The 21,923-nt window shown below is 43.0% G+C and overlaps 1 protein-coding gene across 1 annotated transcript in view; it reads left to right on the top strand.

The window, feature by feature from the left end:
* Positions 1-21,923, top strand: part of DUSP16 (dual specificity phosphatase 16) — a 38,747-nt gene that overhangs the window by 9,602 nt on the left and 7,222 nt on the right. Inside the window, exon 4 of the mRNA XM_009636543.2 lies at positions 14,746-14,909. Within this exon, the coding sequence (XP_009634838.1) occupies positions 14,746-14,909 (164 nt within the window). The remainder of the gene's footprint in view (positions 1-14,745; positions 14,910-21,923) is intronic.

Below are 21,923 nucleotides of genomic sequence, written 5' to 3' on the forward strand. Positions count from 1 at the left end.
TGAAAGCGATAGGAGGTGGTTGTGTGAGAGTACTTTTCCCAAATTGTTTTGAAAGTGAGTACAGAGAAAATGAGTAATTTCTGCACTTGGACAGGTGCACTTGGTGCTCATGTGAGCTGTACTTACAGAAAACTAAGTAGGATTTTGCTTTAACTATGTGTGGTGCTTCTGTTTTCTTTCTTAAGAATTACAACTGTGGGTTGTGTGCTACGGTATTAGATTAAGTAACTCCTCTTTCATATGAGCCACCAAGTAGATGTGTGGTGTCTAGGCACAGTGAATGCTTAATGTAAGATTGCTGAAATATGTGGTTAATACTCCCTTAAATTTAAAACTGTTATTTAAAAAATAGGCCAGTCTAGAAGCAGTTCATGCCTCTTAAGAAATCCTTTTGTTGCTTGAATACCCAACGCTGCTCATCTGTCCTGTGTTGGTTTTTTTTTAATAACCAGAAGTGTACTATAGCTCCATGCAGCAATACAGAATATTTGCAACTTAATCTCCATGGTGGAAAGAAACACAGCTATCTAATAACTAAGCATTAGACCTCATGGCAGGGAGGAGTTGGGGGGTGGATCTGTAATAAGGTCAAGCAAAGGAGACTACCGCTTCCCTTCCTTCTACTGTCCCTCTACAGATTAGTTGTGTAAGACATGGCTTTGACCATCTTTTTCCCTCTGCAGGATGTTGTGAAGGGAGGTGGGCAGAGTGTCTCCATCCTCAGACTTGCCCATGGCTCCCGTAGGAATGGGCAGTACTGGGAAGGGAGCGTTCCCCAGCTCCTCAGTGCATACTCTGGGCAAACTGCTTCGGTGCACGTATCTTCATGATATTATGAAAAATCGCTTTTTTTTTTTTTTCTTTATTTCTAGCATGTGGTGGTTGTCTGTTCAAGCTGAAAATGAACCACATGCAAGATACTAGTGCACATTAGCTAGCGGAGGTGAACTTAGCCACGTGCAGCTGGTAAGGATTAGTTTGGGTGTTAGAGGGAGAGAAAGGGAATCTAATGTGTTTAAAACACTCCTTATAGAGAGCAGGATTTTTATTTTAGCATGTCAAATTTATTTCTTTTAGCAAAGATTAGATTTGAGAATTTTGTCTTATTTTTGGTTAAATAGCCAGTGATGGGGGTATTTGTGAATGCAGAAACAACTGATGGCTTTAAAACCAGTGGTAGAGGAATATAAGAACAAAAGGGAAATGTAAGGAAAGTGTTTACTAGTGATCTATTACAGTTAAGTGCTTATTTCAGGAAATACACCCAACTAAAATGGATCGGTAGTAAAGCAGTTAATGTCGACTCTATTCCTTCAGTTCTCTGGCGTTTCCTCTTATTATGAGTTTGCTCTGATTTTAATCCTTACATAAGAAAATACCTTTCACAGCCCTGTTGTTTTCTTACATCTATTAAAAAGCTAGCTACTTACACACACACACACACACACACACACACACAAAAACCCCTTTTGGGATGTGGGGTGGTGGAGTGGAGGAGAAGGTGCTAGATTCAGTCTTTATAGAAAGTTCCTTCAGGCTATTGATACATGGCTCTAGGAAAGGAGATAAAATGTCTTGTCTCAGCAAGCTGATGACGCACTCTGCTTAACGTTTATGGCCCATAATGAGAGTAGGGGTCAGTGCATCGCGTAAAAAGAAGAACCTTTGGACTTGAGTCTTCTCTCTGCCACTCAATCTGGTTTATTTAAAATCGTGACCTTAAATAAACATTTTAGGGTAGGAAAATATTTTTTGTTGAGATAGAATAAGGAGCAATTAACAAATATCTGAAATTCCTGCATCTGTTCTTCCTGCCTCCCCCCATTGCTGAGCACTCAGTGAGGTGTTTTTTTATTTAGATTGCGCATAAAGGTATGCTTTGCCCTGGAGGTTGTTTTTCACTGAAGTAACTAATGTAAAGACCTCAAAGGAACCCTTACCAATTAGTTTAAGCTCTTGATCTAACCTCATAAAAATATTTATAATCTGGTGGGGAAAGTTTTCTGGAATTTAAATATTTGTTTTGGTTCTTAATTTTTAACAGTGCGCAAAATACTGAAATGTGGGTACTAAAGGCTTAACCCCACTCCCATCATTGCATCTACTCCACAGAGTTAAATAAGATTTAAACACAGGGATGTGACTTGATTCCTTCTCTTCCCATATTTTGAGAACTGGATATACTTTTATGGAGTCCTTTTCCTAGTTATAGTATTTTTATGATGTTTCTGCTTGCTCTGTAGAAACAGTTAAGAGCAACTACTGATTCTTGCATGATGAATTAGCATTATTAAGGCAGTAAACGCCAAGAGCCCTGCTTAAATTCTATTCCACTATGCCAATGGAAATAATTCATGTTTTACTTGCTCTTCCCTACTTCTCTTAATCTGTTTTACTCCTACTCATGCAAGCACAGATGTCTTTACGATTACCTTCCAAATGGTGCCTGTGATGAAGATGAAGCACAGCTTTTTGTGGGGGGTGGAGGGGTGTATTTTTATACAGAAGACTCATGCTAAAGAGATGCATTTCTGAAAAACCAGACATGCCTACCTTTCTGCATTTCCAACCTGAAATTAAAAATTGTAATAGCCTGACACAGAAACACTGTGCTGGCTCTGAACTGAAACCAAAAGCAAGAATTCTTGTACTTGGGTAGATGTGGAGCAATGGTAAATGTCCAAGGACTAGCTAAACTTCAGAGTGCTGTAATGCAGCACCATAAAAACACTTTCACTGAACTCTCTAAGATTTATTTTTTTTTTAGTGCTGCAAGACCAGAGCGTATTTTGCCAGCAAACCATGCAGGATGTATTTTTCTGTCAGTCCCTGAATTGCCACTTCGACTTGATGTACCACAGTATTCAATGCCACTGAGAACAACCAATATGGAAAACTTACATAATGTACCAGATTATGAGGTGTATGGGCAGAAGGGGAGTTAAATATACTGGAAGCCTTTTATGAGCTTCTAGAACTGCCTCTACAGTTTTACACACCCACACCCACCCAATGCCTGTATGCTGAGGTGCAGATTTGTACGTGACTGTATTCGTAGAATCATAGAATGATAGAATGTCTTGGGTTGGAAGGGACCCCTAGAGGTCATCTAGTCCAACCCCCCTGCAGGAGCAGGGACACCACTAACTAGATCAGGTTGCTCAGAGCCCCGTCCAACCTGGCCTTGAATGCTTCCAGGGATGGGGCCTCCACTACCTCTCTGGGCAACCTGTTCCAGTGTTTCACCACCCTCACTGTAAAGAATTTCTTCCTTATATCTAGTCTAAACCTACACTGGTTTAGTTTAAAACCATTACCCCTTGTCTTGTCACAGCTGGCCCTACTAAAAAGATTTTCCCCACCGGAAATTTTTTCCACCGAAGCCGTGCCTTTCATTAAATAGCATCCACCTGATCTGTAGATGTACACAGGGTTGTGTATACTTAAACCTTGTCTGTAGAAAACTTGCTTCACGGTTGGAGATGAAGCTGCCATCCTTCAGTCAAATGACAGCTGTCTTGAAAAGGGGTCTGTAAACTTCTACGTGCTACTTACTACACAGGTTATCTGTAGAATTCAAAGAATTACAGATTTTCTAGGTGCCCAGCATGAAGCCCGCACCTGACTTGCAGAACCACTGAGCACTGAGCCAGGGAGCTGTATGCCTCCCTCCCAAAACCATGGTTTGACTGTGGGTACAGTCACTATGTAAAAAAGTGGTGTTGGCAGATGATCGAGGCCCAAGTGGTGAATATGCCTACAAATCTCTGCTACCATTCTGCCTGTGAAAAACGTCAGTAGTAATGTGATTTAATGGATTTTGCCTTCACAAGAGCTCTCTGATGAGTTTCTATAGAGCACAAAGCCACTGTGATAAGCAGAAAGACACAAATTATTAATTTCCTATTCAGTGACGAATGCAGGTGACATATGACAGTGAATGAAGTCATAAGCTGAGTGAGTATGTAAAGAAACAGCAAACAGATTGAGTTCAGTGAGATTGGGTAAAGGTCCTGGAAACAAAATAGTGAGTGCTTAGCCAGGGACTGTTGCAAAAGGGACGTTTTTGCTGAAACTTCCCAAATCGTTGTCTCCCCCTGACCTGTCCCTCACCTAGCAGTGTGTACAAAATGAAAGACTCGCATGGAGGATGCGAGAAGGAAACAATTCAGGAACTCTTCTACAGTCTTGTTTATGCTGGCATTTGTCTTAAAAACATTTGAAATTGGAAGCCCATTCAAAGGAATCCTAGTATAAAAATGCCAGTATCTCTAGGGTACATTTACCACTGTGTTGTCTCTACTTGCCTAAAGCAAAGCTGGATGGAAAAAAAGCCCAGCGCTCTCTCCCTGCTTTGTCACCAGAAGAACCGTGCCTTGTGGCAGCGGAGCAGGAGATCTTAAGACTATTCTTTTATAGGTAGAGCTGGTCATTTCTGTCTCCTGAAGTGACCACGGCTGCGAGGCTGAGCTTTCTTCCCCGCTGCTGCAATCCCATACACCAAGTGGGAGGATACTCAGTATGGACGGAAAAATGGCATGAGGTAGCTGTGGTTTGTGCTGTTAAATTTCTGTCTAACACCCCAAGACTTTTTTAACATTTAGATTTGGAGCTTAGTAACTTTTGGTTGTGGCTGACTGAAGTTCTGAGTATTCCTTCTAAGTAAGTCTTTGCAGAGTGCCTCAAGGAGAAGAGCACACCTTCAACGGGTGGTCATTGATTAAAATAATCAAGTTATCTGCCAAGTTGAAATAATTATAGTGAGAATAAACTGTTAAATATCCTGCCAGAAGGAAGGATAGTTGCACAGTGATGCCAGCTTCCCTGATACTCTTGAGTGGTTGATGCCATTGGAAGCAAGTCTCTAAAGAAAGAGGTAGAAGTCTTGCAGAGGGAGTGCAGCATTCCTGAAGAGGTCCCGTAACCCACGGAGTGTGGCCGGAGTCAGTGGGGAGGAGATGAGAGCGAGAGAGGAGCTTAGCTCTGAATCGTCCTCTTCAAAAGTCTCGCCCTCCATCAATTTTTAACAAGAGCGTAGACAAACTAGTACCCTTGGCTGCAGCCGGTCCTCTGCGAATATCCTCCCACCCTTTCTACTTAAAACGCAGTTGTGAGTGTTCGTTTAGTGCCATGATTGTTTTAAGCACTTGAAGAATGGGAGTAGGGTTTATTACTTTCATATGTGTATCCACTTGCTGTCTTTTGAGAGAGAGCAAAGTTTCACTAGCATGGAGCTCTCATAACATTTCTCAAACCCAAGAATAACTTGTTAAGTTTGCTTTTGTTTTGGATACCTCTGGATGCTTGTGAAACTTAATTGACTGACATTACGACCAGGGTTTTTTTGTTTTTTTTTTTTTTCCCTTTAAAGGCAGAAAGGGCAAGCGTGAGCGTCTAATATGCTCTCTTGACTTGTCATTAGTCTGACTTTTCTATCTGCCACTTGGGTGGGAGGGGGGACACCCCGTTCTTCACCCCCCTCTCCCTCCTGCCAGGCCTTGTTTGCTTAACCTGCCTATTAACCTTGTCTTACCAAAGGCAGGAACCCTCCAGGGCAAAGAACTTCCCTTGCTACTGTGCTTGTAAAACACCTGGCATAACGGGGCCACTTTCCGAACGCCGCCGTAATAAAAACACCCCTAGCTTTCCCAAACCGTGAAGCCTTGAATCCGGAGGAAGGGCTCCCCGCAGCTGATGAGAGGGGACGGGAAGGGGACGGCAGTGCTCCTAACGGGGCTCTCCAGCCTGAGCTTATGTAATGGAAAATGGCAAGCATCCCTGCGGAGCGGAGCTGGAATGCGTGAATTGTAATGGCCTGTGGAGGTCTGCAGCTCGTTTAAACAGAGTGGAAACATCACAGATTCATAAAACCTTTGAGTCAGAAAGTTTACAACTTTCCTTCCTTGCGGCAAGGGAAAAATCTTATGCTGCAGCTTTTAGATAAACATTTTCATGTTTGATGGGGATGTGACTGTGAAAGTGCTGTTAAGTCACAGCATTAAGAGCCTCTGATCTGATTGGAGGCAAAGTAAACGTTAAAGTTAGGGGGTTGTATATTTTGTCTTTGCTACAGTGCTGTTTAAATATTTTTTTTTTTTTTTTTAGCACAGTTTTCAGTAACGTTACGTTATGTGCCTGGCACTAGTCAGTATTTACAGTAACAAATTCTAAATTGCTATTAGGAGAAGAGGGGAAGAAAAAAAAAAACTAAACGTGAATATACTCCACTGTGTACCTTCTAGTGAATACAGAAGTTTGGTAAGGCTTACTTAAAATTACAAGATCTGAATGTTACCTTGTAGAGGCAGTTGCAAACTTTGCTGCTTTTTTATTCTTCTTTTCCCTTAAAAAGGGATACCAATAAAATACGGCTGTATAAAACTTATTAATAATTAGTGCCAGTAACGAAGATGCAAATTCTGGATTTAACAAAGGTGGTGGAATCTCCTGCCAAATCCACAAGGTTCAAAGTCTCCCTCTTGCAGTCCTTTCCTAGTACATGCATGTAGTCTTTGTTTTTTGACTCATCACTTAGGTCTTAGACCTTTTCCACTCCCTGCTTTAAAATAATTGTGTTTGACGCTGAGTTAACACCGATGAACTGGCAGACAATTAGGTCTTGTGGGAAAAGGAGGGAAGTCGCTTCGAGTCTGTTTTCAAGAATTCATTGAAGAAAGCTAATTTCTCCCTTTGGCCTTTTCTGAACAGTCAGAATCCAAAGGCGGGGGGGGGGGGCATGAAAGGAGAAGCATCTGATGTGAATGGCACTTAAGAGAAATGCCTGAGTTTTCTCTCTTACCCGTGTGTATTGTCCTTGGGCTTTTCCAGCAGACTCCATGACCTGTGAAAACCAGACACATTCACTGTCTCTTATTTCTCCATCAGGAGCACAAGACGGGATCTTCCTGTGCATCCCGTGTGAAGCACGCAGAGCTGCAGGGCCAGCTGGCTCCGTGAGGATGTTGTATAAAACACTTCATCGGCTTTTCTTAGCCTGAAGTTTTAGGGAAGCCAAGCGCATAGGAGTTGCCATGTTGTCTGTATTTCTGCTGTCACCCACAAAAGGTGTTTAAGCTTGTTGGTCAGCTTCAATAAGGTTTGACAAAAGGAGTAATTAAATGAAAAAAATAATGGAATTTCTTCTAAGGCCTATGGAAATGAGAACCAGTACAGTGCAGAGCCTCAAATTAGTGTCTTCCCCTGAACAGTAGTTTCGGGTTGAGCTGAGCTGGTTGTGGATTTGCTGGTGTGACCAAGCAGCAGCGCCGCGCGGGCCCCAGCAAAGCAAGAAGGGCCCTTGGGAGCTCAGGCTGCAATAGCTGCCCGAGGATCCACCACGAGACGGGCACCAGTGGCAGGTGGGATTCTTCAGTTTCTACAGCCCCTCGAACTGCCTGGCTGGAAAACATGTTTGCTTAGTGTGAAAGTGGAAAGCTGCTCTTCTGGTCTTTAGGATCGGTCTCCATTAGTTGGAGAGGGCGGCTGGGACCCTTGTCTTAGTTACCAACCTCTTCTCTAGCGGAATCTCTTTCTCTTTTTCCCTCTTCCGCAGCTTTGCTGCCAGGCTCTGGGTGTGAAGAGTGGTTGCATGGGGGTCTCTTTTTGAGCGTTAGCTGACAGGCTTATAGGAAACATGTGAAGTGATGTGAAGAACTATTTTGTCATCTTTCTTTCATTCCAAGTTATGTTTTGTGGCTGCATTTACAAAGAATAATAAAGAAATCCTCCCAGAACAAATGCAGCATAAGCTTGTTGGTTATGTTCGCTACTGATAGGGTTTGTACATGCTCTCCTTTTTGTAGAAGTTACCTTTGTGCTTGGACAGTTACATAGAAAAAGCAAGTTACACCTAACGGGAAGGACCCCTAGTTTCATGTTTCCCTTTCACCGCAGAATTGTGGGCGCGTCAGCCATCGCACTTTTAATTTCACACCCAAGCTTAATCTGCCTTCTCCCTGACGTGTAGTCAGGTCTCCGTTCCTTTCTGCGCTTTGTCGCCATGCACTTCCCTGATTAGCAGGAGCAGCTATCTCTGTGTGATTAAGGGTAAAACTACTGGTGCAGATCTCTGCAAACACTGGAAAGGAATTGCAGAATTGCCTGTTTCAACAGTAATTTTAAAAGCAGCTTTGAACAGATACAAGAGATACATGAAGTATTGCCTCATGACCGATTTTTCGGTATATTAGAAATACATGCAAGTTGAGACACAGGACAAATGCATGAGAGAACGTCTGTGCTATATTCAACGTGCATGCAAAGAAAAGACTTACTAAATACGTGTGGATGGGGGAGATGCCGCTGAAGCAGGCCTCTTTGGCTAACGTAACCGCTGGCAACTACAACCAGCCGACAGCCTGGTTATACTGTACTATGTCATGTAAGCATCGGTGACCTGCTGAAGGTGAACTTTGAAAGCTGGCAGGAGGACAATATGGCATTCTCCTCTCTTTCCAGCACCCTGCAGAAAAGGAAAGGTATTTGGGGGAGGCGGAGAGCGGGAGAGCAAAGGGGCTACTGGGCTGGTGGATGGGGGAAGTCCGCAGGGTAGATGCAGGTGTTGATCTGCTCAGTAACAGGTGAAATTTCACTGGACCAGCCGTGATATCCTAAAACTGAAGGTAAGTAACCTACGTTTGTGTGAGAAAGATGTGTGTTGATGTGAATGATGAACACCACTTGCTGTTCGAAAACAGAATTTTTAGCAGATTGGTGTTTCTGCTTAACTTTTTTGCTCCTCCCTTTGCCAAATCTGTCTCGCAAGTACTGGGCCTTCTGTAAGCAAAGAAAAATGCTTTTAGTTCTTAATTCAGAATTACTATGTTTCCTGTGAAATTGTCATGTCTAATTTTGATTGGTTGCATTGCCTTCAGTGTCTGGACCGGTTTGAAGGAAATACAGACAGGGAGGAGGAAGAGCAACCAGCGTAACATGGAACGGAACATAGGAAACATCTACTACTTCTCCCCCAGTTTTATGTCTTCTTATGGTGTTGTTTAACTGCAATGGTTTTACTGAGTATTGGGTAAAACCAGTAAAACGTTATCTGCACTTCACAACGCTGTATTAAGTGTTCAAACCAAGACCTTAGGGCTTAACTGGCCTTTCACTTGCAAACCTCCATAGTGGTTTACAGAGCTACTGTCCCTGCAGCTACGGCATGGCAACAGGCAGCACCGTGGGACGCTCCTGGTCTGTTTCCGTGTAAGGTAACAGAGATGAGTTGATGTAAATGCTTGTGGTTCTCAGTAGTTACTGCTCTATTAATTCAGGATTGGTCTGGTAGTTAAACTAAATAGTTGTAAGGATCTGGATAGATTCCATTCCCTTAATGAAAGGTAGCTGTTCCCAAATCAATAACATTTGGCTATCGTTTGTTGCCACCTTATCCCATCTTCTCTCCCTCTCTGCTTCCTGCTGCTGGTGAAGTTAGCTGGGAGTTTTATTTGTATGAGGATTTACGCAGTGAAGAAAGAATAACTTTTAGTGTGGAATTTCGCTGAAACTTTTTCATCCCTTCTGGGTTTGGCCCTTGTTTTGTTTCCCGAGTTAGCTGAGAAGGGAGCCGAAACTCCTGATACCGAGATTCCTTTAACAGTCATACCTTTACGATCATAATCGTAGTTAGGAAACGGTAGCGTCTTGATCAAAGGAAAGTCTGTAGTCACCGCTTTGCAGAACCATAGCAACAGGGTAATTGAGTGAGTTACCGAATCTTGCCAAATTTCTGCTAATGGATGTGGAGGCTTCTAAGCAAGAAACACGGGCTGTGCTGTCAAGACCGAGGTGGTGTTGGGTTGTCTGCCACACACACCAGGGCTTAGACTGCAGAACCACTGACGGCTTTTGGCACCTTAACATGGTTTTGCAGAAACTCTTGTGTGAGTCGCAGCCGCAAGAAGTGAACAGAACAAGTCAGCACTGGAATGCGGTACGGCACGGCTGTTCACTACACGCGCTGCAGCCAGGGGATGCTTGCCACTCGCTTAAAACTGAAATAATTTCATTAGTCTGTTCATTTTAACAAGCCACCTAAGCAAGAGCTGAGTTACTTTGGGGCAGTTACAGAACTTTGCAGTCTTCTGATGGATCATCTAAAATTAGAGCAGAATCTAATTTATTTTTGTCTCAGAAACATAAAAGGGACAACCAGCTGAACATCACAATTTACCACTGCTACTTTGACATCCTTTGCTTTCTTGTTGGAAAATATATTGGATGATAAAGTCTGAAATCACTTCTGTCTCTCACTGCTTTAGTTTGCTTCCATAATGATGGAGGTTATCATCCCCAAAGATTTTTTTCCTTCAAACTTGGGTAGGGCCTATTACTCAAGTAAGACAGACTAAGAGTAGGGGTAGCTACTTGCTACCAGCCAAAGGATACACTGACTTATATCTGTGCAGTCATGACAGAAGCAACTGGCTATTGAATACTGAAGAAGGAGATGCATGGTGCTGCTTATCCTGCTTGACCATCAAGGTTTTCAGATGTAGTGGAACTATTGCATGAGTGGTGATGGCAAGAGTCTTCCATTGAATTCATCAATGTCAGAAAAAGTAGAGTGAAAAACTTCCAAAGCCTACGTGGGGGGGAGGATCTTTCTAAACACAACCAACATTTTATAGGTGTATGTATAGTACGTATAAGTTACTCAGTTTCCTCCTTCCTCTGTTGATAACATTCAAATAGACAAGAAGTGATTTCATTCTGTTGAATGTCAAGAGAGCTGTTTCAGCTCAGCTTCACCATCAAGAGTACAGAAAATCAGTATGGTTCATAAGCTATTTAGGCTTGTTTTGGAGTTTTATAGGAGAATATTTTTGAGTTATTTGTCAGCCATCTATTTCCAGGGCCCCAGTTACATTTATCAAAGACTTCAGTGAAACTTTATTAACCCAGCAGCTCTGTTAATGACCTGTAGATTTTTTTCCCCACAGTTTCAACATGCTCTTGTGATTGATTTATTATTTGCAGAGGCTGGAGTAGTAGTGTTCTTTAGAAACTAGCTCCAGAAGAAAAGTGTATTTTTTTTCTTACTAAAACAAACTGCACAGTGCTGCCAATAGCCCTATTCCAACTGAGCTGAGGCAGGTAAGGAGATTTAAAGATGAAATTTCCCTTGATGCCAATGTCATCCTCAAATTATGGAATTTGAAACTAAACCAGTCCCATCTTTCTTTTAAGGCTCAGGTTTTTCTATACTGCACTCCCACCCGTACACTAAATTCATTTTCTAGATGCTAGAAGTTTGTTTTTTGAGGATGGTCTGCTTCATTTACAGCAGAAGCATACAGGTAGTCTGAGTGCTTACAGCACTTTTCTCCTAAGAGGCTCCTCATGTAGACTGTGCGTAGATTTCAGCTCTGGGAACTCATGGGGGCCGTAATCTGTGTTAGAAAACAGACATGTAGAATAAATACCTTTTTTCTACGCATCTTTAGGTGGTGGGGTTTTTTAATATATCTGTTTTTTTAAAAAAAGATATATTTTGTAAGTCAATGCAAGCAAACAGTCATGAGTGCATTTCCTTAGAATAGAAGTTAGTCTCATAATGACACAGCAGCTCAGTGATCGTACGCACAGATACTGTTGTTCCAGCTGATGGTATCTTTCTTGCACCAAAAGAAATCGGTAGTATAGCAGGATGCATACAAGAGTGTGTTTTGTTGGTGTGGGTTTTGTTTGTGCTTTTTTAAAGCAATTTTTCAATATACGCTGATCTGGAAGTGTTTTTCCTATTGTGAGTGCCATAAATCAAAGACAGATTTGTTGAAAAGTCAGTAACTTTTTGAAGTGGTTATAGAAAATGGCAGGGAAGAGAGGTTAATATTTGAAACAAGTCACTGTATGCTGTTTGAAGTCAGCTCACTACTGATACTAATACTAGGTTAAAATATATTCAAAGGGAAGGAGACCTCACTTGGGAGTATGTGTAAAGATAGGTAATATAATGCCAGAGGATTCTGTGGTTGTAATTCGTGTTGTAAAGATACTGAAGCAACACGTTACTAGGAAAGCCTGAGTAGGACGAAGAAACATGACTTTGAAGGGATGAATGTCCCAGGGGAAGTGCCAAAGCATCTAATCTTGAACCACTTCAAGTTTGCCTTGACAGAGCCCTAGAATAAAAATAAAATAAAAAATTTCTCCTTATGATGACAGAGCATGGTTTCCATCTCCTAAAAACTCAGGTTTTTTGCATATTAGCTTCTTGCTTAATTTCTAGTTGCAGTGTTCATATTGAGGTGAGACCAATCCACAGGGCAGTTGGGAAAATTTTGTTGTTGTTGAACTTGCCCATGTAGTCTTTTACAAAGAAAGCACAGATGTAAAAATCTTTTCTTTGCTCGTGCTGCTTCTTTGCAAGGAAGAAAAGTCACTTCTCTATTTCCAGCTGTGTCGGAGAGAGGCTCCGGAAAGCAGCCAATAAGCTTCCCAAGAAATAAGGAATGAGCGCATGAAACCGAAGACCAATATTTGATTTCCTCTTCTTCCCCCAACCTCTCAAGGAACTCCTGGGCGCCATATCGTACATTAAATGTAATCTGAGAGGCATATATAATGCCTATAAATTCAAGGATTGCTTCCTATAACAGAGGGGAAAACATTAGGCCATACAGAAGAAAATTCAGCAAGTGTGCACGAGAATGGTTTTGCAAACTCCTTCTGTCATTTGATTGCTACGTTGAACAAGCAGCATCTGTGCTCCTGAAGAGGGAAGTTGTAAAGCGAGGAGAAGGAAGCCCAGCTAACAGGAATAGAAAATGTCAGAGCCAAACCTTTACTCTGTCCTAGCCCAGGCCCTTCAGCTTAGGGGTACGGCTCTGTGATGGGCAGTGCCTTAGCCTAGCTTCCCCCCCCTCAGCCATCCCATACAGTTGAACCTCGCCCTCATATTCTTGTGATGAGCATTCTCTTGGTTGTCTAAAATTACTTATCTAACAAAATAGACAAGTGGGTTGGTTTTTGGTTTGGTTTTTCTTTTTTTCCATAAGTCAGGAGACTGAACAGGAATCGCTGTTCATAAAACTTTTGTTCTGAAATCTGCTTGCTGGCTTTTTTGTTTACCAGATAAAGTGGGCTGTTACACACATGGCTATTACCATGGGGTTTTTTACATTTACTAAAGATACAGATTTTTAAATCCAAAGTATAGGCATAATTCAGGCAATGGTAGTGCAAGCCTTGAAAAAACAGTACATTATCTTACTCCTGAATAATTTTAATTCACGTCTTCAAACTGTAATAATAGTGAACATAGCATTTGGCAGATTTAGCACATTAATACTTCACTTCCTTGATGATAAAAAAGTGCCTCACTCTGAACCGGTTATAATTACTCTTCCTTCATTTAAAATGCCACTTGTCTCTGTGCTTTAGTGTGGGAAAATAGCTGGGGACTTCCACTGTGGCTTGCACCTTTCTCCCTTACTGGTTGGCTGTTAGATGGCGAAAAGAGTCAAGAAAAGTCTATAACATACTGATTTAAGCAGCTGCTACCAGTGCCTCTTCAGACTACTTTGTGAAGATGAAGTATGAGAATGAGCTGAGCTTGGGGTTTAGCTAGGCTTGGAAAAAGCTAACTCGCTTTTGTGAGAACCTGTTTAGACAAAGTACAAGTTCATTGCTGGAGGTTTCTTTGGGTTTGCTTCCCAGGTGTGGGTAAGGCCCACAGTTGGTAGCACAGATTTATAATGCGGCCCTTGTGGTGGAAGGGAAGGCGGGAACTAGCCAAGGAAGAAAAAGAAATGGAGCTTGAGCTGCATTTTATGTATTTGTGTCTAAAGTAGTCTCAGCCTTGCTTTTTATTTCCTTCATGTTCCATGGCATGTATGGCTCTGCCATGCTGATGGTAAAACAGGCCGGGAGTGGGTTTGGTGGCCACTGGGATTTTAGGTGGACTTAAATGTGTGATCCGTCCTTCTACTCTAGTTTTCCTGAGTGGTTTAGTGCAGTGCTGGGAAATGGTAATGAAAATGTTTTGGAGCCGTAATATGGATAGGGGCCTTAATAACTGGTGCAGATGAAGAACCAGCTAGAGGTAAAGGGAGTAGAGACTTGCGGTGATTTGCTAGGGGAGTCCATGGCTGGGCAAAGTCTTCTGCCGTAGTTCCCCCCTCTGCCTTGCCTCCCCCCCTTGAGATGGAGAAGCTGTGGCTTGGTGTGGTTTTGAAAGGTGAAACCTCTTCTAGTGTGTTGGATGAAATCTATTAATTATGGAGCAGCATAGAAAATAAGAATGTAGGATTTCACAAGCAAGCGTTAATAACCACATATTGATGCTTTTACCAAATAAAGTAAACATGACTTTTTCTTAATGAAGTCTAATTATAGACCTGATACAGGAGGTGTTTAGAAAACAGCTTGCTGGGGTGAAGAGGAGAAGGTGTGTGTGCTTTTGGTGTGGTGGGTGTTGTGGCTGGGTTTTTTTAGTGTCTGATTTCCACATACCATTAAGAATGGGAAGAAGCATCAAAAACTTCTGAGGAACGCGGAGAGGAAGAAATAAACGTTCCAGGCAGAGTGGGGATACACAGCCAGGCCTTGCCTGCTGATGGATGGTTCTGCACAGTCATGGTACCTCTGGAAGAGGCACACATACAGTTACTCTGTTAAGGCGTTCCTGCTGCCCCGTAACACCTCCCAGCTTCATGCAACAAACGCTGCTTTCTGAGAATTGGTATGGGCACCAATGCCTACAGCACTGCATGTAGATTAAAATACACAATGTTCCTCTTACAGGTGGATTTGCCGAGTTCTCCAGCTCTTTCCCCGGTCTCTGTGAAGGAAAATCCACGCTCGTCCCTACTTGCATTTCTCAACCCTGCCTACCTGTCTCCAACGTTGGTCCAACCAGAATCCTGCCACATCTCTACCTTGGGTGTCAGCGGGATGTCCTCAACAAGGTGAGCGTTCTGGATGTCGCGTTTTTACATGGATAAGTCTATAATCTCCATGTGTCTTTGTCCATGCTTCTATCATACTGCATCATTACAGCTATGAAACATCTAAAATAGATTTCGATAACAGCAGTCTGTGCATAAGCCATGGAAAGCTATGTGAGAACTAATGATATACAGACCATATAATTAATCCACATGTGATGTAATATGAAACTTGGTTTCATTTCTCCTTCGTCTCGGAGAAGATGATACGGTACCTTCCTCAGTAACCTGTCAACCAACAGCAAACTATCAAATCTGCCGTTATAGCAGGTGAGGTAGTGTCCTGTTTATAGCTCTGACTGGTTTGTTTTGACAAGTTTTGGATGTTAATGTATTAATGGTTGCAGTAAGATAAAGGAAGATTGTCCGTTCTTTAGTATTTCCTTCAAGTGCTGAAAAAAATAACACTTCACTGCACTAAAAAAACTTTTACTGTTTCTAAATATATGTGCATTTAATAATTTCTGTTCCCAAAGAATAGCCCAGGACATTTTAGTATATTTAAAATAGTCGGTAAAGTCATCAGACATAGCACTTGCAGGGTGCTGGACTATCAAGATGTCTAAAAGAGTTTGTCTCAAATTGCTGCAGGTCTGTATTCCTGTGTATACCCACAGATGTTTGCCTCCATGAGGAGACCAACTCGTATTGCTTGCAGTCTACATCCTGGCTCCTTTCACAAGGGGATTTTTATTACTTCTGCTGCATTTGCCCTCTTGCTTCCCATGTTATCTGACAGTCCTATTTATTAGTTGAACCTCTCAACAGCCTTCAGAAGCTGGCATTAAATACATCGATGGGGGAGAGAGGAGGAGTGTTTCACCCTAACATATTGCCTTAATTATATGCAAGGCTTAAGTGTATGTTTTTTATTCACATATAAAGCTTAAGACAGGAACTATCCTAATAATGTCCCGTAACTCGATCAAATTCATATACTTTGGCCGTATCATAGTTTTCACTGCTTTCTTCTACTTTCAGTCCATCCCAGTCTGGCCATTAATAGGCTATTTTTTTATTTTTCACAATTCTTTTAAGGGGATCTTTGACACACAAGCAATCATGTAGAAGGTAATTGTGCTTTAATAGAGCACACAAAAAAATCTTTTGTATGGAGGATAGTCAGCAGTCATTGTATTTACTTTGTCCTTTAAAATCTTCTGTCTTTACTGCCAGGTAGCAAGTCAGCAATTCAAACTTTATTTGCTGATGTCGGACATCAAAGCAGCTTATTACTTTTCCTACTACAAAAGTAAATTTGTGGTCCCCAGACCAAAGACAGCAGGAACTAAGTAATTAAAAATATATATATATTCCTTGCTTTAAATGGTAGAGTATTAGAAAGATGCTTTTATGCTGTTTGTTTCAATGTGTGAATAGCAAGTGTTGTCCTAGGTCACGGTGGGAGTGAGGGGGCAACTGGTTCTCCTCGTTCTCCTCCAGGGCCAGGGATGTGCCGCTTCATTTGGGATGTGACCGGAACTCCAGTGCTGTGGCTCTGATGTAGCGAATAATCCCAGAGGGATGAAAGACGTTGTTCCCTTTCCTTGGCAGTAAATTGGGCCCTATGAATGGGTGTTGGGCACAGGCACAGTGTGTGTGCCTCACTGGGGAAGGAATCCAAGTGGTAGCAGTGGTCAGGAATTTCATTATAGGGCTGGAGGAGGCTAAAACCACAACTTCGGCTGGTGAGCCCTGAGTGTGGCAGAGCTGTTTATAGGTGTACTGGGTTTGTGTGGCAAGGTTTTGGTAGCGGGGGGGGCTACAGGGGTGGCTTCTGTGGGAAGCTGCTGGAAGCTTCCCCCATGTCTGACAGAGCCAATGCCAGCCGGCTCCAAGATGGACCCATCGCTGGCCAAGGCCAAGCCCATCAGCAGTGGTGGTAGAACCTCTGGGATAGCGTATTTAAGATGGGGGGAAGAAAACTTGCTGCTCAACAGCAGCAACAGAGGGGAGGATCCCCACCTGCAGCCCAGGGAGGACCCCACGCCGGAGCAGGGGGGTGCCCGAAGGAGGCTGTGACCCCGTGGGAAGCCCGCGCTGGAGCAGGCGCCTGGCAGGGCCTGTGACCCCGTGGGGAGAGGAGCCCAGGCTGGGGCAGGTTTGCTGGCCGGGCTGGTGACCCCAGGGGGGACCCACGCTGGAGTCATCTGTGCCTGAGGGACTGCACCCCGTGGGAGGGAGGGACCCACACTGGAGCAGTTCCTGAAGAACTGAAGCCCTGGAAGGACCCATGCTGGAGCAGTCCATGGAGGACTGTCTGCTGTGGGAGGGACCCCAGGCTGGAGCAGGGGAGGAGTGTGAGGAGTCCTGCCCCTGAGGAGGAAGGAGCAGCAGAGACAACATGTGATGAACTGACTCCAGCCCCTGTTCCCCTTCCCCTTAGGCCGCTTGAGGGGAGGAGGTAGCGAAAATGGGGAGTAAAGTTGAGCCCAGGAAGAAGGGAGGGGTGGGGGGAAGGTGTTTTAAGACTTGGTTTTATTTCTTATTACCCTGTTTTGATTTGATTGGTAATAAATTAATTTCCTGAGTTGAGCCTGGTTTGGCTGTGATGGTAATCGGCCAGTGATCTCCCCATCCTTATCTCAACCCATGAGCCTTTTGTCCTATTTTTCTCCCCATGTCCAGCTGAGGAGGGGATGTGATGGAGCAGCTTGGCGGGCACCGGGCGTCCAGCCAGGGTCAACCCAGCACAACAGGAAGAGTTTAGACCTGGTGGTGGCTCTCTTGCCTATTAATCTGCAATCTTGGTATTATTTCAGCATGTGTCCATCAGACCTCAGGAAGCACTGCAGCTGCAGATACTTTAGAATGAATGTAGGACTCCCAGGAGTTTGTCAGATTTGTACTGCCTCACGTATTCTGGGGAGTTATGATCAAGGATTGTCGTGTTTCCCATTTTTTATGGAGAACCACAAAAGAGACAGCACACAATCCACAGAAAGTTCAGTAAGTTCTTATCGGCTGGTGTTATCCTTGACAGTCAATCTTGCGGAAGTTCTCCCTTAGATGACCGATCTTAGGTTTCTTACCCATTTTAGGACAAATACACATCTTATGATTTCAGATGTGCTTGTTGCTTATGCCTTTTTCCTCTTACTTTGAAGAAATAGCAGGCAAGGCTTTATTCTGAGCATGTCACTTGTTTGCTGCGCTGAAGTAGACCTTAGTGTCTTGGTAGCTTATCTTACCTCTTCAGTTTCGGTGACTGCCTGTGCAAAATCTGAAATGGCTTCCATATTTAATGTTGGTAAAGAAGCCGCTAGACACCTGTTCGGAAGATCTCTGCTGCTCGCTTTGCTTCTGGGGAAGCCTGGATGCTACCCAGGGGCATTAGGGGAGAGCAAGGGGGACGTCTCTTACTACAGTGGGTGCCCAGAAATACCAGTGTGTGGTAAGAAGGCTGGGAAGGCAAGAACGTTAAAAAGGGGAGGGTGGGAGACAAAAGCCAGGGATAAGTAGCCAAGTTCCGTCTCCTTTAGAACAGTCTAGGAGCTGGTAAGTGGTTATGTTTGCAAGCTCTAGTTTAATGGCCTTGCTGGTTTGTTGGGTACTGGGGACAAGAAGTCAGCCTTCTGTTAAAATTAGAATAGTTTTTTTTTATTCAAGTCCAGACTTTTTAAAAATAATTTTCTGAAAAATTTGAGTAAGAATTCCAATACTATTAAGATGTAGTTGTATACATTGGCCTTATTTTTGCCTTCAAATGCTATCTGTGAGTTCCCCCAGTTCCTTCCATTGACCAGACACACTGATTTCTCTAAAATTTAAATCTCAACAGTACCTGCAAAAAGAACTCTTAGCCTGCACTACTGTTCAACCTGACGATGTAAAGATGGGAATTTTCAGCACATTTTATCAAGATGAGCATATCTTTTCAGGATCTTGATAAGCTTATCTCTGAGCTCATGGGTAGGGAAATGCTTGTTTTGTTGCGGGACAGTCTGTATTTGTGACCTTTTAAGAATACGAACCACTATTTGCCATTAATACCTCTGCTGATAATGCTTTATTTATGGAAGATCCACAACAAGCAGACAAAAGCTTGGTTGGTGTCCTTTAGCAAAATTAATGATTACTCGAGAAAAGTCTTAGGAGATCCTTTATAGTTTGCTTTACAGATTTCTTTCTAAATGCTGAATTCTGAAAATGTTCATAATATTTTTTTTGCAGGGTTGCAATACTATAAATCTCATTAAAGTTCTGACCTGACATTTCCTTGTGTTCTTTAGTAATTTGGCGATCAGTGCTACTGCTTTACCTAAATGCACATATTTACAAAATACGGATTCTTTTCATGATTAAGAGCTTTATTTTACTCTGGCTAACAGAAAAGTTAATTTTGCTTTTTGGGTCTCTGTGTGAAATATTGGTGGCATCGCCAGGAGGATACGTATTTTGACAGGAGATCTTTGTTTATCTTTGTGAAAGACAGACAAACTAAATTCTAACCTGTACAGGACAGGAGTGACAGGGTTCTTTCCAAAAGTCAGTAGAACAGAAAAAAAAATCTGTGTTGTGGTTAAGGGCCCGAACGAGCCTCCTACTTACCTCTCATGTTTTGTACCAGCATTTAAACTGTAAAACTTTCTGCTTTGCTACTTACATAACTATTCTCTTTCTTTTCTTCCAGACCTGGATTTTATTTCCTGGAACAAAATAACATTTTAGGGTGCCATTAATTTTCGGATTAAACAAGTCATAAAATGTAAATAAACTGACAAAAGAGCATTTACCTTCTTTTCACAAAGTTGTTAGTATTAGGATTTCTGGATCTTCCTCCCATCCTAATTCACGTCTTCCTCTTGGGTGCCTTACAATGAAGGCACTGTTATGGTTATTACATCGGAGTGCGTTGCACAGGGAATGATTGATACTTTACAACAGAAGGAAGCATAACTTCTTTCCTTAGCCTTAGTCTCAAAAGACAAGCACTAACACATTTTTGGGTGTTTTTTTGGCTCGGAGGTTTCAGACTTGGCGTCTGCAGCCTTCTCATTCCCATTTGAATAATCAATTCCACGTCAAAAACCTTGCATAACACGGAATCGCGATGATTGGACTGTGCGGCCCACCAGCGCTTATGCTTTAAAAGAAGCAGTAGGGTTTTCTGTTCTTCTAAATTCATCAGCCTCCCCTTAGCTGTCTTCTGAACAAAGATGCATCCTGGCAGTCCGTTTGCTAGTGATACCTTCATCGCCTCCCCCCTTTATACGTGATAATGTTCATGACCCTAAACTCTTCCAGTTGTTCCTCGCTCACCTCCACGCAGCGGCAGCAGGAGGTGAGCTGGTTTGGGGACAGTATTTCACCGTAGTGATCTGAAGTGGGTACTTACAGAAGGCGTTGCTGAAGAGCTTGGGATCCTAGAAGGAGAGAGCTGCGTAGCCCAGGACGGCGAGGCAGAGGTGCTGGGGACCGAGGGTCCCCCTTGCACGCATAAGATGCCGCAGGTCTAGCCGTAGCTAGTCCACTGTGCCAGGAACCCCTTTCCTAATGCCTTCCCCCTCTGGACAATTCCAGATATTCCCCTACTTCTTTACAGACCTCCTGCTTTTAAACTTTTAGGTCTAGCGGTGTGTGAGCACTAAATATAGTACAGGAAGGTGCGATGGAGTCGGCTGTGAAAGGCCTGCAGGGCTGAAGGGAGCTTGCTGGTTGAGTTGGGGAGAGGTGAAGGAAGGGAGAGGGGGAAATCAGTGACACATTGGGATTCGTTGTCATTGATGAGAAGCTGAGCTTTACTGGGAGGGTGACCGAGGAAACGAGCAGGGTAAGAAGCAGTAAGGCTGAGAACTTACTTGGACACATCTGTGCACCCCCCGCCTCCCCTTTTTTTTTGACCATTGCTGCAAATTATATTTCTGATTATTTGCTTTGTGAGTAATTGGTCATCTCCTGTTCCCCTTGGATGGGTATGTTTATGATATATTTTATATTCATCAGTTTAAGGTGCCCACACCTTCAGGCACCTCTGAATATGCTGATGCAAGTGACTTTGGATGAAAGTTTGGAGGAGCTGCTCATTTTGCTCCAGGAAAAACGAAATTCAGCTCGCTAGCAGAGATTCATGTAAACTCCTGTTTAAAATGCAGCCAGCAGCAGTTGTATACGCCTCCCTCTGTAAATGACGGAGGTTGATTCCCTTCTCCCCTGCAGTTCTCAGTGAACATGTCATTTGTGCATGCGCGCGCGTGTGTGCACGTGTGCACTCATCCCTTCTGCACGCACACTGTGTGACATACAGGTGGTGTACCTGTACTTATGCAATACCACATGTTATTTAAACTGCTGTGATTTGAACAAGATAGAGTTCTGGCTCTTCAGCTAAAGAGCCATATCCCTGTTTCTCTTCACCAAAAGGTCTTTACGCTTGCAGAAAAAACACATATGGGGAAGACACGACCATTTGGCTTCATGGCGATGTTTTCGTGCTGGTAGTCCTCCAGCTGAAATCTGCAGTGTAAGAATTCTTTCTTGCCACTGCTCCCATGGATTGACATAGCTTTTCTTTTTTTTTTTTACATATAATTGCTATAAAAGCACCAGGATTAGAATCAGATATTTTTTTTGGCTTTTTTTCTCTTTCAGCTTAGTTTCAGACATTAGTTTCCACAGAAATCTGGCCAAAATCCCCGGTGTTTGTATTCAGTGTAGCTACTGTCCAAGCATAGTATTGCGTGTCACTTACTGCCAGATCATCACTGAAGCAGAAAAGTCATTTGATCAGTGTTACTCCAACCTGCTTAATTGCTTTTCTGTGTGAAGACGCTTGCGTGCAGGAGACTGGATGGTTTTGCTAGAGCCATCTCCAGTTTTCTAGTACTCGTTTCACCTTTGCACAACTCTAAATAGGAAGAGTATGGCAAGGTGCAGAAAAAGAGGTATCTCTCTTCTTATTTGCCATCATGAATATTGACTTATTTAAAAAACCCGGTGGACTGTCTCATACTTTGAATCTCTTTGCTTGTTGCT

Source organism: Egretta garzetta, unplaced genomic scaffold (assembly GCF_000687185.1).
Source record: "Egretta garzetta isolate BGI_Z169 unplaced genomic scaffold, ASM68718v1 scaffold293, whole genome shotgun sequence".
In the NCBI taxonomy this organism is placed as follows: Eukaryota; Metazoa; Chordata; class Aves; order Pelecaniformes; family Ardeidae; genus Egretta; species Egretta garzetta.